Genomic DNA, 18,224 nt, shown 5'->3' with positions numbered 1-18,224 from the left:
CCTCCCTCCCTCCCTCCCTTCTTTCTCTCTCTCTCTGTCTCTCTCTTTCTTTCTCTTTTTGAGATAGGATCTTGCTCTGTTGCCCAGGCTGGAGTGCAGTGGCATGACCATAGTTCACTGCAGCCTCTACCTCTGGACTCAAGGAATCCTCCTTCCCCAGCCTCCTAAGTAGTTGCAACCACAGGTGTACACACAGTGCCTGGCTAATTTATTCTTTTTTTTTTTTTTTTTTTTTGTAGATATGGGGTCTCCCTTTGTTGCCTAGGCTGGTATTTTTCTCTGTTAATAGGGCAAAGTCCTTCACAGGACTGACTGCCCCACTTCAGATGTCAGCTGAAAGTCTCAGGCAGCCCCAAGCCAAATGCATCCCTGCTAAGCCAAAGACAAACCTGGGACTTCCCACACCTCTTTTAGTTCAATAATTTGCTAGAATGGCTCACAGAACACAGGAGAATGCAATACTAACAACCACCATTTTATTATAAAAGCTGTCAACGAGGAGCCAGATGAAAAGATACATGAAGTAAGGTCTAGAAGGTCCCAAGTGTAAGAGTTCCTGTCCCTATCAAATTAGCAGGTACCAATTTCTCAGTCCATTGATATGTTTCCCATGCCAGAAAGCTCCCCCAAGCCTTCATGTCTGAATTTATCAGGGTTTAATTACCTAGGCATGGTTGATTAATTCAATGGCCATGAGCTTGAACTCAGTCTCTAGCCTCTGCCCTTCCCAGTGATCTGTTGACTGAAAGTTCTTACTTCTAATTACATAGTTGGTCTTTCTGGTGACCAGTCCTCATTTTAAAGCTATGTAGGGACCCGTGCCACGAGTCACTTCATGAATATGACAAAGGCATTCATCATTCAGGAAATTCAAAAAGATTATGAAGACTTGGCCAGTCATGGTGGCTCACACCTGTAATCCCAGCACTTCGGGAGGCTGTGGCAGGAGGATCACCGGAGGTCCAGAGTTTAAGACCAGCCTGGCGGCCGGGCGCGGTGGCTCAAGCCTGTAATCCCAGCACTTTGGTAGGCCGAGACGGGTGGATCACGAGGTCAGGAGATCGAGGCCATCCTGGCTAACACGGTGAAATCCCATCTCTACTAAAAAAAATACAAAAAACTAGCCGGGTGAGGTGGTGGGCGCTTGTAGTCTCAGCTACTCGGGAGGCTGAGGCAGGAGAATGGCATAAACCCGGGCGGTGAAGCTTGCAGTGAGCTGAGATCCGGCCACTGCACTCCAGCCCGGGCGACAGAGCGAGACTCTGTCTAAAAAAAAAAAAAGACCAGGCTGGCCAACATGACGAAACCCCGTCTCTACCAAAAATACAAAAATTAGCCAGGCGTGGTGCCATGCACCTGTAATCCCAGTTACTTGGGAGGCTGAGGCAGGGGAATTGCTTGAACCCGGGAGGTGGAGATTGTAGTGAGCCAAGATCATGCCAGGCACTCCAGCCTGGGCAACAGAGCAAAACCCCATCTCAAAAAAAAAAAAATTTTTTTTTTTGAAGCTGTGTAACAGGAACCAGGATGAAGACCAGATATATATTTTTTATTATTCCACACCTCTCAGTGACCAAAGCTGTAAACACTTAAGTAACAAAATTAATTCCTTAGCATTGAATTATAAAACAAAATATAAATATGAGTTCATGTTGATATGAATAAACAATTGAATAAACAAATAAAGGAGAAAAGATATATCTTCCTTACAGAAGGATGGCAAATAATCTATGTGGATACCTCCCAGCAGATGAAGGTTAATTCAATGCCCCTTGCACACAAACACACATACTCGCTTTAATTGTGTGATGGGCTTAGACACTCCCTTCCAAAGCTTAGATTGTGGAAAGGAAAACACAGTAACCATATAGTGAAGAAACTTGACAAACACCATCTTAACTGATCAAGATTAACATCACCAGAGATAACTCATTCAAATTGCCTTAGACTGCTGACAGTATATGACATGATAAGTGTGGTCTTCTTCCCTAAAACCCATAAAACTAGTCTACCCACAAGAAAAAAGACAAATTCAATTTTCGTGACATTCTAAAAGTAAAACAGTGCTCTTCAAATGTATCAAGATCATGAAAAACAAAACCACAGAGTAAAACAGGCTGGGCAGGCAAGATGACTAAACATAATGTGATGTCTGGCCGGGTGTGGTGACTCACGCCTGTAATCCCAGGACTTTAGGAGGCTGAGGTGGGTGGATCACCTGAGGTCGGGAGTTCGAGACCAGCCTGACCCACACGGAGAAACCCCATCTCTACTAAAAATACAAAATTAGCTGGGCTTGATGGCACATGCCTATAATCCCAGCTACTTGGGAGGCTGAGGCAGGAGAATCGCTTGAACCCGAGAGGCAGAGGTTGTGGTGAGCCAAGATCACGCCATTGCACTCCAGCCTGGGCAACAAGAGCAAAACTCCATCTCATAAAAATAAATAAATAAATAATATATATATATAATGTGATGTCCTGGACTGGATCCTGAAAGAGAAAAAAGACTGTTAAAATGGGTGAAATGTAAATAAAGTCAGTTAAGAGGAATGAACCAACGTTTGTTTCCTAGACTTGACAAACGTTTCATGGCAACATGTTTACATGAGGGATACTGGGTGACAGATATTTCCGAACTCTCTGTGTTATACTTGCAAATTTTCTCCAGATCTAAAATTATTCTAAAATAAAATGTTTAGTTTAAGAAATTACAACCATTTATAATTTACAGAGGATCATATTAAAATATTTCCTATGTTTGAATTAATATCCTTTTCATTTCTTTTGAAGGTGTTCATTTTGCTCCCTTGGTGACTGCAAAATCAATATAAAGCTCTGCATTATGCCAGGCGCGGTGGCTCACCCCTGTAATCCCAGCACTTTGGGAGGCCTTGGTGGGCGGATCACTTGAGGTCAGGGGTTCGAGACCAGCCTGGCCAACATGGTGAAACCCTGACTCTACTAAAAATACAAAACTTAGCCAGGCATGGTGGCGTGCACCTGTAATCCCTGCTATTTGGGAGGCTGAGGCAGGAGAATCACTTGAATCCGGGAGGCAGAGGTTGCCTGCCTCAGTGAGCTGAGATCATGCCACTACACTCCAGCCTGGGTAACAGCGAAACTCTGTCTTAAAAAAAAAAAAAAAAGAAAGAAAGAAAGAAAAAAGAAAAAAAGTTCTGCATTAAACAAAACAAATTTGTGTATTTTGGCTTCAAATTGGTATTCATCTGCTGCTCCAAGGCTGATGGTTTCTTCCAAAAACTTGTCTCCTTAAGTTGGAAATGAAAAAGTCCATCCTGAAACCTACTTCTTGCCAATGTAGCCAGCTGCTATCAAGGCTTAACCCAGAACAATCTACCTTTTGAATATCTCAAAAATCCATTCAATTTCTTTCCCACCTGCCAAATCCCTATTTACTTGTTGTCTCCTATCTGCACCCTTTGTTTGTTTTTGAGACGGAGTCTCACTTTATCACCCAGGCTGGGGTGCAGTGGTACAATCTTGGCTCACTGCAACCTCTGCCTCCTGGGTTCAAGCGATCTCCTGCCTCAGCCTTGCGGGTAACTGGGGTTACAGGTGCCCGCCATCATGCCAGGCTAAATTTTGTATTTTTAGTAGAGACGGGGTTTCGCCATGTTGGCCAGGCTGGTCTCGAACTCCTGACCTCAGGCGATCCTCCCGCCTCAGCCTCCCAAAGTGCTGGGATTACAGGTGTGAGCCATCATGCCTGGCCCCATCTGTACCCTTTGTAAAAGTCAGCTGACACAGCTCCCTATATTCCTTTTGGTCTCTTATGGATCATTCTTCAAATGTTTACCTGGAAATATTTTAATATACTAATCTTTCTCAATAAGCATTATCACGTTTCAAATGTCCACAGTTTTTTCTGGGATGTAAGGCATAATTTCAAAATGAGGTTTGAAGACGTCAAATACCCAAACCATAACAACCACCCACATGCTATGCCCATTTATACAATTCCAAGCTCGAGTACATCTTGGGAAAATTTAATATCTCAGATTGAATGTTATACATTCAAAGATGTTTTCAGTATCTATACATTATTTCAGGACTATTTTGTGGAATCTGAAGTTCTTCACTGCAACCATTAATAAAAAATGCAACTATATAAGTACTTACATGTTAATTACATAAGATTTCATTTACTATGGCTATCATTATTTAGTATTTCACACTGGACAAGCCTCAGTCTGTCTTGTTCACCCCTCTCTCTGCAGTGAAATTGGCTGATAATCATTCTTAAGATCCCTTGAGGTCTGAATGCGTCAGTGGCCGACCATGAACCGAGAGAGCCAATTCACATTTTCCTGAAAACATGAAAGAATTGTCTATTTCTTCTGCAGCAGATACAGCAGAGCCTGGATCTGCTGGGGTCATGGCACATGAGAACAAAAGGGCTAACAATTGGAAACCATGCAGTGATTAGTGCAACAATGTTCACTAGCCACCAATTGGAATTATGAAACAGAGCTAAATAAACATAGGTGATGAAGGAAAGGGCACAACATGATACAAAGGTGCTCACCAATGCAAGGATGCTTTGGATGGCTCTGTTCTCAGGAGAAGAGATGGGGTAGAGATTGTTCCTATGGATGTATTCTACCTGCTGTTGGTGCCTGTACAAGACCAAAACTATGGAGCTACTGGCCCAGAGCAGGAGCCCCAGACACAAAACATCATGGAAGGATGTCAATGCTGCATAAACTGACTTGATGACTTCATCACTAAGTGAGGTGCAACAGCATCCCAAATCTCCTTTATTTGTGATGTTGTTGTTGCTCCATTTGCCAGTTGTATAAATAGGAAAAATGGCATTTACCAGCATGTGGAAGGCCGGGCACAGGATATTGGAGAGGCCAATATACGTTGAGGTTTTCACTTTCATCTCTGCCCCCCTGGAGCTCCTAGTGTTGATGGTGATCACCTGGAAGACACTCAAGAGGCAGGTGCTTCCAATGGACACACCCCTGCCTACCCTGTGTACATACAAAAGAACTTTGCATCCAAAATAATGGTCAAAATGTTTCAACCCAAAAGCTGCTATGGTCTCTGGGATTCCTCTAGAGAGGATAACCAAGGAGTTAGCTACAGTCAAGTGCCTGAGAATCAAATCTATGGATCTTGGCTTGTATCCCCTAAAGTAAAGGGACATATAATAACACAAGAGTGAAAAATTCCCCAGGATTCCAACAACTACCTGGAATAGGAAGTTCATTCCAATTTTCAGATCCACAGAGGCCATTCTGTCATTTTCAAGCACTCAATATTCAGTAAGCAGAAGGTTCTGCATGGTAGCATGAGTTGTGGGCCACATTTTCATGGAAAATAATCTTTCACTTATGACAATTTCTTCCCCCGAGAATTAAAAGTGAAATATATAGAGAGATATATTGTTAAGAAATTTCCCAAGTTTCATGTGTTTCTTTTTACAGCACCTACAATGTATGAGTGACTTTTATAAATGCTGTACCTATTCTAACATTTAATATTCACAACTCCATGAGTTAGGAATTCATGTTATTCTCCTTTCACCAACTAAAAGAGTTTAAGCACAAGGAGGTTAGGTGACTCATTTAAATACCAGAAGAGTGAAGATTTGAACGTGAGTAGCCTGATTGCAGTGACACTGGTGTTCACCACTGCGCTATACCATAATAGTTGCCTTGTTGTGTTCTTTATATATCTATACATATATTTGTATATATACATATATACACACATACATACACACACTACATATTTATAAATATTTGTCATATTCACTTTATAAATTTGGTTTGATAATTTCCTATTTTTGTCAAAGTATTTATTCTACATATCAATATAACTTCTGAGTGAACATTCATAGGTCTGAATAAATTATAATAAGCACTAAATAATTTTATATGACCCAATGTATTTAATGTGGGTAGATGTTAAGATACCAGTGGAAAAACTCATTTAATTATCTGCAAAGACTAAAAATACTATGGCACCCATCACGGAAATTAATGTACAAAATTAGGTAGGTTGTGCACTAAAATATGAGATATGAAATATAAAAGGTGATAAAGTATTTTAGGGTAGAAAACAAATTAATCATTTTAAAGATTATGTAACTATATATTTATTATTTTAAAACAACTAACTGAAACTTGAATTAATATTTGATTTGGGAAACTTATGAAAATATAATAAATATGCAAAATGGAATTTGAAAGTATGGAATCTTGTGCATTCAATACATTGAAAAGAGAAAGAGGCTGGGCGCTGTGACTCACACCTGTAATCCCAGCACTCTGGGAGGCCAAGATGGGTGGATCACAAGGTCAAAAGATCAAGACCATCCTAGCTAATACTGTGAAACCCCATCTCTACTAAAAACACACACACACACACACACAAAATTAGCCAGGTGTGGTGGCACGCACCTGTAGTCCCAGCTACTTAGAAGGCTGAGGCAGCAGAATCGCTTAAACCCGGGAGGCGGAGGTTGCAGTGAGCCCAGATCACACTACTGCACTCCAGCCTGGGTGACAGAGTGAAACTTCGTCTCAAAAAAAAAAAAAAGAAAAGAAAAGAAAAGAAAAAGAAAAGAGAGAGAGATGGGTAGTGAGCTTTGGAATAATGTTGAAATGTTCATAAAACAGAGAAAATATAACAAGATTTATATGAGCCTTAAAATTGCTTTCTTCTGATGAGATTATATTTAATAATTAGTTTTAAAATTTAAAATTTAAAATTAAGTCCTTAATCGTTTGCTGTCTGAAACCTTCTATTATGTTGTTAACTTTTTCTTAAAGAACCTTCCCTAATTTCAGGAAGGAAAATAGTCTCAGCATGATCAATAGACCACAGACATTTTCAGCAGAGACACATTTACTGTCTCTATTAAGCATGACACACCTATATTACAGAAAAATATTTATAGTTCAGCAATTCCTATTCAGTCACATTGCTTTTGCTGTGAATTAATAATTCAATGAGCTGTCATATTCGTTATCCCATGCATAGAGCTTTTACAGAAATAGTTATACTACTTCCAAAAATATCTCTGTGACTTTTGCACACCATATTAAACAGTAGGTTAATTTTGAAATTACAATCTTGAAGCACATTAAAATTCAGACTTTGATAACACTTGGATTAAACACCAAAAACCCCTTCAATGAGAATTTTGTTGTATTACATTAGCAGTAGTCACGGTTCAGTTTAGGATTTCAGACCTCCAGTCCCTCTCCACAAACTCAGCTCACGCCCCAGGCATTATTCCTTCTTCCTATCTAGTTTTGCCCCAGACCAATTTCTACCCCAAAAGAGTTTCTTTTCCAGACATGCACGCCTACCCAGATTCCTGATACATTTCCTATGTACAGACTCCTGATACAGACTATGTCCCTCAGTCTAAAGTAGAAAATACCCGACTCCTTCCTGCTGCCAGGACTGTGAGCTAAGGGTGACGATCTTAACATTCAAAGCATGTGTGGGAGGGAGGAAGGCAGAGCCTGAAATGTGGCTTTGTGATTCTGTGACCTCTTCTCCCCACAGAACTGCAATTAGGATTTCACCTGTAGTGTCAATGCCAGCTTACACTTGGGAAGCTGAGAATAGTTCTGGAAAACTTTTTTAATGCCTATAATCTATTAGAAGTTTCTAGTGAGCATATCCAAAGAGACCATTGGAGTGTTTGGGAAAGACTGTTTTCCATTATTTCTTATTAAAAAAAAAAAAAAAAAAAAAAGGCTATGAAAAGATTTTGTGACTATTATATTCCTAATAAGAAAAAACATTTTAATTAAGTTCTGAATTTATATATAAAATAGCAGACCAGGTGCAGTGACTCACACTTGTCATCCCAGCACTTTGGGAGGATGAGGTGAGTGGATTGCTTGAGGCCAGGAGTTTGAGACCAGCTTTGGCAACACAGTGAAACCCCGTCTCTACCAAAAATACAAAAAATAGTCTCATAACCTGGTCTCAAAATAAATAAGATAACCTGGTCTCAAAATAAATAAGTAAATAAATAGACCTAAATGTAAAAATAAATTCAAAAAATAAATAGTAATTTAAATATTCAGCATGCCTGAGAAAGGTTTATTTAGAATACAAGACATGCAAATAAGAGAATGTGGTTCAACATATTTAAAATTAAATAAGAAGACCATATTAACTGGGAAAATAGTTTTATACCCTTGTAAATTATTTCTCATTAGCAAATTAACTTAGAAATCATACTCTATTAGAGTGTTTAATTATTAGTGATTACACATCAGAATATAAGAACAAATAAATTAGTGGGTATATATTCATTGGTTAGATACTTGAAATGTATTTTTAATAAAATACTTCAGTGAACCTCTTCATTTTCTTACATTTATGTTATTTTGACCATGAGCATGCTATTTCCACAGGTGATTATGTAGTCTTCCTTAAGATGTCCATTGTTTTACCATAATGCTAATCTTCAGAAGAAAGCTGAGGACTCAAAGTCAAGTGTTCAGATGACTGCAGGGTGACCGACAGTGTGACCACCACCTCCTCAAAGCCAGTGAGCTAGAACCACCCTGTTAAGTTGGTCCCAGCTTCGTGACCATCAGAAACTGTAGGATAAGAGAAGACTGTTAAGTTTTTAAAAATTATTTTCCTTTAAGTTTGGGGATACATGTGCAGAACGTGCTGGTTTGTTACATAGGTATACATGTGCCATGGTGGTTTGCTGCACCCATCAACCCGTCATCCAGATTTTAAGCCCCGCATGTATTAGGTATTTGTCCTAATCCTCTTCCTCCCCTTTCCCCTCACCCCCTGACAGGCCCCTGTGTGTGATGTTCTCCTCCCTGTGTCCATGTGTTCTCATTGTTCAAATCCCACTTATGAGTGAGAACATGTGGTGTTTGGTTTTCTGTTCCTGTGTTAATTTGCTGAGAATGATGCTTTCCTGCTCCAACCATGTTCCTGCAAGGGACGTGAGCTCATATTGTATTTTACAGCTTCATAGTATTCCATGGTGTATAGGTACCACATTTTCTTTATCCAGTCTATCATTGATGGGCATTTGGGTTGGCTCCAAGTCTTTGCTATTGTAAATAGTGCTGCAACAAACATCCGTGTGCATGTGTCTTTATAGTAGAATGATTTATAACCCTTTGGGTATATATCCAGTAATAGAATTGCTGGGTCAAATGGTGTTTCTGGTTCTAGATCCTTGAGGAATCGCCACACTGTCTTCCACAGTGGTTGAACTAATGTACACTCCCACCAACAGCGTAAAAGCGTTCCTGTTTCTCCACATCCTCGCCAGCATCTGTTGTTATAAGAAGATCGTAATTTTAAGCCACTCAGTTTTGGGGTAATTTTTTATGCAGAAAGATATAACTAGTACAGCCTACGAGCCATCAATGCCACTTTTCAGAGACATCCAGATAACACACACACATTCAAAATTCGAGAAGTATGCTGATAGAATTGTACATTCTACCTAATATCTAAAAATGAAGCAATAGGGCCTGGGTGCAGTGGCTCACACTTGTAATCCCAGGACTTTGGGAGGCCAAGGCAGGCAGATCACTTCAGGTCAGAAGTTCGTGATCAGCCTGGCCAACATGGTGAAACCGTCTTTACTAAAAATACAAAAAATAGCCAGGCATTGTGGCACACGCTACTCGAGAAGCTACTCGAGAAGCTACTCAAGAAGCTGAGGCAGGAGGATTGCTTGAACCCAGGAGGCAGATGTCACAGTGAACTGAGATCGCGCCACTGCTGGGTGACAGAGCGAGACTCTGTCTCAAAAAATAAATAAATAAATAAATAAATAAATAAATAAATAAATAAATAAATAGAACAACATTGAAAGTCTAAAATGAAACTATTAAATAAAGTCTGGTACATTCATATTCTTTAAAATCAGAAAATAACCCCAGAAAGTACTTGTGATTAAGAAAATCAATTGGTGGGTTTATGTAAAATATCAGTACAGAATTAACAGCGCACTGTGACTATATGTACTATCCTACACCTTAAATACATATTAAATGGTCTGGAAAGATACAGCTCAAACTAATGAAGGTATATGTTGATACAAAACTAGTATGAAACAAGGGATAATCAATGGGAACATATTACCATCCACAGTATTTCCTTATTGTACAAAATTGTTCCCAGTATGAGTTATTAAGCAGAGTGAAAATTAAAGATTTTTCAAGTTTAGGAACACATTTCCTTAAACTTTTAACCCTATCCATCTCAATTATTTACTAGAATGGAGGGGTCAGAAAAAGGAAAACTTTCATTTTCTACTTCTGAATTTTCTTCACCCCCAAAATTGCAGCATTAGAACATTAAAATACACATCCAGAAATAAACTCCATTTCATCATGAAAAAAAAGTGACACAATCTTGGAGCATGTGCATTTTGAAGCTCTCAGGAGAAAATCAAATGTCTCTCCCTGTTTCCTACACTGGGAGCCATGATGTCCTCAAATTTCCCTCCTGACTGCCTTACATGTGACTATGTCCCCATCCAGGGGAATTAGACTCTCCAACCTACAGTTTATATATTCCACCACCAAGAACTGTGCCCATACACTTTAAAAACATTTCTTAAGGCCGGGCGCAGTGGCTCACGCCTGTAATCCCAGAACTTTGGGAGGCTGAGGCGGGTGGATCATGAGGTCAGGAGTTTGAGACCAGCCTGACCAATATGGTGAAACCCCGTCTCTACTAAAAACACAAAGTTAGCCGGGTATGGGGGCACATGCCTGTAATCCCAGCCACTCAGGAGGCTAAGGCAAGAGAATCACTTGAATCCGGGAGGGAAAGGTTGCGGTGAGTCAAAATGGTGCCACTGCACTCCAGCCTGGCAACAGAGCGAGCCTCTGTCTCAAAAAAAAAAACACAAAAAACAACAACAAAAAATTAGCTGGGCGTGGTGGCGCGCACCTGTAATCCCAACTATTTGAGAGGCTGAGGCAGGAGAATCGCTTGAACCTGATAGGCGGAGGTTGCAGTAGGTGGAGGTTGCAGTGACCGAGATTGCGCCACTGCACTACAGCTTGGCGGCAGGGTGAGACTCCATCTCAAAAAAAAAAAAAAAAAAAAAAAAAAAAAAAAAAAAAAAAAAATTTAAATACATATATGTATTTTATATGTAAAATAAACAGAATTTTTTATGTGTATGTTTATATTGTAAATAACATATATATGTATTTTCATGCTAAAATGCACTCTCATTTTTTCACCCTTCACCTGTTATCAGATGTAAGTCCCAGTTACGAAAGCAGAGACTCAAAGAAGCAGTGGATGGGCCTTGGTTTACTCAGACACCACCCAATATGGGCTCCTCTTCTCTTGAGGAGCCTCCAGTCAGCAAGTTTCCTCTCTGGGGCCAAGAGAAATCAATTCAGTTGGCCAGGAGCACGGCCAAACACATATTATGTTAAAAATACGCTTCCGAATAACTGAGAATAAAGACTTTACAAACTAAAGGCCAGGAGCAGTGGCTCACGCCTATAACCCCAGCACTTCGTGAGGCCCACGTGGGCGGATCACTTGAGCTCAGGAGTCCCAGACCAGCCTGGCTAACACGATGAAACCCCGTCTCTACTAAAAATGCAAAAATTAGCCAGGCATGGTGGCATACGCCCGCAGTCCCAGATACTCGGGAGGCTGAGGCAGGAAAATCGCTTGACCCAGGAGGCGCAGGTTGCCGTGAGCCGAGATCGCGCCATTACAATCCAGCCTGGGAAACAGAGAGAGACATCATTTCAAAATAATAATAAAAATGATAATAACGGTATTATATTAGTAATTAATAACTTAGGCAAAATACAAGATACCAACTCCAATAAATCCAGTACTTGGATTTGTAATTTATCTCAAGAAGCGTGCATTAGAATAATAAACTAAAGAAAGGAAAATACATTTATATCGATACAAGCAGAAATTTTTGTTCTTTTAAAGCCAAGCCTCAGCCTTCTACCCCCACAGCCCAGGGTCTGATCCCATAAATTCTCTGGAACTCAGTCCACGAATCTCTGCCTCCTGGGTGACTGGGGAACAGAAACAAAAATTATGTTCCAGTGAAAGTCAATATAAAATTTTACAGTCCGCATAGGCACAAAAATGCATCTCATTCTTGTTTCCATCACCTACGCAGACAACTCCAGCTTTCGCTTGATGAAATAAAAATTCTAATCGTCCAGATCTCAGAAGTTCCTGGATCCAAGCGCCCCCCATACCGTCGCCCTCTCCCATCCACCAGGTCCCAGCGCTCCTCCTGATTGATCGCAGGACGCGCCTCCATCGCTCGCAAAAACGTTTTCAAGCAAACCTTTCCAAACTTAAACTCCGATTCCAATATAAGGGACCTACGGGTCTCTAATTTTTTGCTTAGCTAGGCTCCAAAGGACACCAAAGAGATTAAAGGGAATCCAAAAGTGAAGAATCGAGTACTGCTGGACTACAAACAGACCAAAAAATGTCGCTGGAGACGCGCCGAGGGGAGGTCCTGGCAGTCCGATCCCTAGGCCCCGCCCCCGCCCCGCCCGCCCCCTCCCGCCCCCGCCCCGCCCCGCCCACGCCCCCCATTGTCCCCGCCATTGTTCCCCGCCCACCGCCTATTGTCCCCGCCCATCCCGTCTTTGCCCCGCCCATCTCCGCCATTTGCCCGCCCATCCCCGCCATTTGCCCGCCCATCCCCGCCATTTGCCCGCCCATCCTCGCCATTTGCCCGCCCATCCCCACATTGGTCCGCGCCCTGCCCCTGCCCTTGCCCCTTGCGCCTCCCCAGGGCACTCGCGTACGCGCAGGTTCCTGCCGACCCGGAAGCGGATCTCGCGGGGCTACTGGCACTCTCGGGTGAGTCTCGGTCTTTGGGGTTCAAGCCTGCGCGTCGCGGGCGCCAGGTTCCCACCCTCGGCTGTCGGGTTTTGGGGTCGCCCTGTAGGTTGAAACCCCGAACCTGCTCATTCCTCTCGCTGCGTGGCCCCTAGACGTTCCCCGTCCCGTAGCTCCGAGAGGGTCTGGAGGTCTGCGTCCATTTCGGATTAAAATCGTTCTGAAGTGGGTACTGGTCCCTACTTTTTTGCCTTAGGTCAGTGTGGTCACCGACCGCCCACCGCTTGGTTTCTCTGCTTAAAACTCTTCTCTGACTCCCTCTTCGCTCCCTCTGGTAAAGCCCTCATTCGGGGCGGATACACACCCTTCGCCCTCCACCAGGGAGAACAGAGGGGAAGCAGAAATGGAGGAGAAAGAGGGAGAAATGCAGAAAGAGTAGCAGGGACTGAAAAAAAGGATGCTACCAAGATGGGGCCAAACACTGTCAGAGAAGGAGGGGAAGGGAAGCAAAATGAGCAGAAATGGACAGAGAAACGCCAAAATGGGAGAAAGAAAAGGAAAGAGACAGAAGATGGGAGAGAGAGATTGACGGGGACCCAAATCCAAGTGAGTTTGGAGTTGATTTAATATGGAACATTAAGTTGTGAAGTACTGATGCATGGCTCTATAATTAATTTAAAATTTGTTTCACTGTTTATGCAGAAGAGAATGAACATTGCAAAACTAGGGTGTGAGGTTTCTGCGTTTTCTAATTATTACATCTGAAGTAACCCGTATTCAGCCAGAGGGTTAACTGACTTAGCTCAGTTGATTCCAGCTTACCCTCTTCCCTTTCTCTGATCTTGAGGAGAGTCAAGAAATGGGAAGAAACTGTGACACCACATGCTGCTTTACAAACAGACATTAACAATATTATTCCCTCCTTTTTTGTGTGTGGCTGTGTCATTTTCTAAATTTGATGTATATACAACTTGTCTTAAATGTAATTCCAGAATTTATTGGATTTTTAAAAATGTTTTCAAATTATTTTCTCTTAAATGTATTGTTCAGCTTATGAGTTTTAAATGCTTTGTTTTTCTTTTCTTTTCTTTTTTTTTTTTTTTTTGAGACAGAGTGTCACTTTGTCGCCCAGGCTGGAGTGCAGTGGCTCGATCTCTGCTCACTGCAACCTCCGCCTCCAGGGTTCAAGCGATTCTCCTGCCTCAGACCCCCGAGTGGCTGGGATTACAGGCGCACGCCACCACCATGCCCGGCTAATTTTTTGTATTTTTGGTAGAGATGGGGTTTCACCTTGTTAGCCAGGCTGGTCTCGAACTCCTGACCTCGGGTGATCTGTCTCCGCCTCCTAAAGCACTGGGGTTACAGGCGTGAGCCACCGCGCCTGGCTTTCCACTTTTTATCATATATTGGAACTATTCTTTTATGTCTGGTACCTGATTTCACAGTGTTTCACTCTAAGGGTGTTGATAATCTTTTAGCCCTTAACATCTGGTTTAACCAGTTAGTTTAATACAGTTGACCTTGAACAACACCAGTTTGAGCTATGCAGGTCCAACTATACAGGGGTTTTCTTCTACCCCTGTCACTCCTGAGACAGCAAAATGAACCCCTTCTCTTCTCCACTGCAGCCCACACAATATGACCTCGGGGAGGATGGGAGGAAGATGAAGAACTGTGATGATCCACTTCCTCTTAGTGAATGGTAAATATATTTTCCCTTCTTTATGGTTTTCTTATTAACAGTATCATTTCTCTAGCTTACTTTGTTGTAAGAATACAGTATACAATACATGTAACATACAACATATGTGTTTATCAATGGTTTATGTTTTCAGTAAGACTTCTAGTCAACAATGGGCTATGAGTAGTTAAGTTTTTGGGGAATCAAAAGTTGTACCTGGATTTTTGACTGGGTGCGGGGCACGGTTAGTGCCCCTATTACTGGTGTTGGTCAAGGCTCAGCTCTGTTCAGTTTCTTTACTCCCTTATATCATCTAAAAGCCTCCACTAAGTAGATTTCAGCCAGGTCCTCTTTGTCCTTTCTCTGCAAGATGTTGAAGAATGGCCTGGATTGGTGTGGAATTTTGTTCCAACAGAGCCCATCTGTTCATAATGAAGAGATTACTCAGCACGAATCTCCACAGCTGACCCCCTTTCATGCTTTCCAAGAATAATAGCTATTTGTAATTTCGTATTTTGAATATTTTCTGGAAAAGAGGAATTAAATCCTTGGGATTGATTAAACCCATGAAATAGAAGCTTCTACTCAGGAATGTGAATGGTAATCTGGAAATAAGGATAAACCTTTCCTACTGCCCTATCCAGGCCACCATTTCAGAATTCATTTACAACTGAGTTCTGCTCACTCAACTCAGACCTTTTCCAGGTAACTTGGTGAAATGTCTCCTCTCTCTGAGGCTCAGTGTGCCCACCTACGTAACATGGAGATGATGGGTATACCAGAAATTCTGAATCTGAGCTGATGGAACCCCTGAAATGATGTTTAGGATTGAGCATGTGTCTGCATGTGGCAATTTTTTGAGAGAGGGTGCCCAGTTACAGTTAGTCTTAAATGACTCTCAGACCTCCAAAAATGATGGAAACTACTAGGAAAGGGGTGGGGGCATAGGCTTAGAGATAGAGCTGCTTCTCTCAGCTTTTTATTCTTTCTCACTATCTCTGCATCAGGAGTAAGTCTTCCGTTTTATTATGTCATCTCCTGGCATTAAATCCTTTTATGCTTTCCCTCTGCCTGTGGGACAAATATCTAAACTACGTAGTATGGCTACAGCAGGGATTTCTGGAGCTATGGTGGCTCTTCACCTGTTCCAATGTTAGGCTTCTGTTATCCTGCATTGACTGACAGTCACTGGATGCTGGCTACCCAGGGAGAGGCTGTGAACTTGGACACAGCAGTTTTTCTTGGCTGAGCATCAGGTGGACAGAGGACAATGCGGTTGATGCAGAATGTTGGGTTTCAGCAAGAAGGGAGAACTTTTTGAAGACATAGGTGGAATAACTCACTTCTTAGTCTCTGTTTAGGAGTTTATTTTTTTCATGAGTTTATTTTCACTCTTGTTGCAGTTGGAAGCTAAGGACCATCTTATTGCTATATCAAGCCTCTTCCTGTGTGTGTGGTAGAGAAAGGGCCTGTATTGATTTTAAGCATCCAACAACATATTTTTGACATACAGACTGATCTTACCTGAGAAAGAGACTCAGAGGAAGAGGAAAGAAAGAAGAGGAGGGAATGACTGTTTCTCAGGTAAGTTATATTCTTGGTCGATTGTTTTGTCCTCTCCTTCCTGAAATGCCATATTTGGAGCTGCTGATTTTATCTGACTCTGAAGTGTCCTGACTAACATGTTTGTTCACACCCAGGGCTTTCCCTCAATTCCATCTCCACCTAGATTCCATCTCACTGTGACCCAGTAACGTGGGACTTTGGAAAAGGCTCCGTGTGGATGATTGTTCTGGGAAGGGTTTTATGCTTAGTCATGGATTGGGTGTGGGGCAGGCTCCGCGGCGCCAGTGAGGCTGGCTGGTAGTGACTGTCCAACAGAGACTTCGCTTGGATGCCCTTTCAGCTCTTTATAAGCCGGGATTAAAGAAGCTGCGTATGTAAGTGATTTTTTTTTTTTTTTTTTTTTTGAGACGGAGTCTCGCTCTGTCGCCCAGGCTGGAGTGCAGTGGTCGGATCTCAGCTCACTGCAAGCTCCGCCTCCCGGGTTTACGCCATTCTCCTGTCTCAGCCTCCCGAGTAGCTGGGACGACAGGCGCCGCCACCTCGCCCGGCTAGTTTTTTGTAGTTTTAGTAGAGACGGGGTTTCACCGTGTTAGCCAGGATGGTCTCGATCTCCTGACCTCGTGATCCTCCCGTCTCGGCCTCCCAAAGTGCTGGGATTACAGGCTTGAGCCACCGCGCCCGGCGTAAGTGATATTTTAATATGCACAAATACCTGGAAAACTTTGGAAAAGAAGGCTGATGGGGGAAACTTGCTTAGCTTGAGTTTATAATACATTTGTAGCTAAACAATTGAGTCTGTGTTTCTGGCTCTAAAATATTAATTTGGAATAGAATGGGAAGTTCAGAAGTAGACATTGGGGATGGAGAAGGTAGTCTTTTTTCATAATTGGTTTTAAAATATTAAATCAACATAATTGTCTTAACAGCAGGAGGTTCTTTAAATTCTTCACAGTGCATCCATCTCATGAAGACTCTGCTGTTCATTTAGGAATTCTCATGCAGTGGGTGTTTAGATAAAATGTCGATAATTTATTATTTTTCTTAATTTAACTTTAAGTCCAGGGGTAGGTTTGTTACATAGCTAAACTTGTGTCATGGGGGTTTGTTGTACAGATTATTTCATCATCCAGATATGAAACCTAGTACCCATTAGTTATTTTTCCTGATCCTCTCCCTCCCACCACCCTCCAACCATGATAGGCCCCAGTGTGTGTTGTTTCCCTCTATGTGTCCATGTGTTCTCATCATTTAGCTCCCACTTGTGAGAACATGCACCATTTGGTTTTCTGTTCCTATGTTAGTTTGCTAAAGATAATGGGCTCCAGCTCCATCCATGTTCCTGCAGAGGACATGATCTTTTTTTTTTTTCATGGCTACATAGTATTCCGTGGTGTATGTGTGTGTGTACCACATTTTGTTCATTCAGTCCACCATTGGTGGGCATTTAGGTTGATTCCATGTCTCCGCTATTGTGAATAGTGCTACAGTGAACATGTGCACGTATGTGTGTGTTCGTGCACGCATGATGGGATTGCTGGGTCGAATGGTAGTTCTGTTTTTAGATCTTTGAGGAATCACCACACCGTCTTCCAGGATGGTTGAACTAATTTACACTCCCACCAACAGTGTGTAAGTGTTCCTTTTTCTCCACAACCTCACCAGCATCTGTTATTTTTTTTGGCTTTTAATAATAACCAAAAGGGGCCGGGTGCAGTGGCTCACACCTGTAATCGCAGCATTTTGGGAGGCTGAGGCAGGTGGATCACCTGAGGTCAGGAGTTCAAGACCAACCTGACCAACATGGTGAAACCCTGTCTCTACTAAAATACAAAATTAGCTGGGCATGGTGGCACGTGCCTGTCATCCCAGCTACTCGAGAGGCTGAGGCTGGAGAATCACTTGAACCCGGGAGGTGGAGGTTGCAGTGAGCCAAGATCGTGCCATTGCACTCCAGCCTAGGCAACAAGAGAGAAACTCTGTCTCAAAAAAATAATAATAATAATTAAAAAATAATAGCCGGCCGGGCACGGTGGCTCGTGCCTGTAATCCCAGCACTTTGGGAGGCTGAGGCGGGCGGATCACGAGGTCAGGAGATCAAGACCATCCTGGCAAAACACGGTGAAACTCCGTCTCTACTAAAA

At 42.2% G+C, this 18,224-nt stretch overlaps 1 protein-coding gene across 3 annotated transcripts in view; it reads left to right on the top strand.

Annotated features, from left to right (window-relative positions):
* The first annotated feature begins 12,696 nt into the window (after nt 1-12,696).
* ZNF677 (zinc finger protein 677) overlaps nt 12,697-18,224 on the top strand; it is a 27,764-nt gene continuing 22,236 nt past the window's right edge. The window contains exons 1-4 of one of the 3 annotated variants that reach the window (XM_017877301.1): nt 12,697-12,857; nt 13,093-13,442; nt 14,465-14,538; nt 15,921-16,101. In XM_017877301.1, coding sequence (XP_017732790.1) covers nt 16,087-16,101 — 15 coding nt within the window. In that variant the 5' untranslated portion in view covers nt 12,697-12,857; nt 13,093-13,442; nt 14,465-14,538; nt 15,921-16,086. The remainder of the gene's footprint in view (nt 12,858-13,092; nt 13,443-14,464; nt 14,539-15,920; nt 16,102-18,224) is intronic. The other 2 variants (XM_017877302.1, XM_017877300.1) reach the window with 2 other exon arrangements.

This window comes from Rhinopithecus bieti, unplaced genomic scaffold (assembly GCF_001698545.2).
Source record: "Rhinopithecus bieti isolate Rb0 unplaced genomic scaffold, ASM169854v2 scaffold_10982, whole genome shotgun sequence".
Classification (NCBI taxonomy): Eukaryota; Metazoa; Chordata; class Mammalia; order Primates; family Cercopithecidae; genus Rhinopithecus; species Rhinopithecus bieti.
The sequence above is the reverse complement of the archived record's forward strand: the minus strand, read 5'-3'. Positions and strand labels throughout refer to the sequence as shown.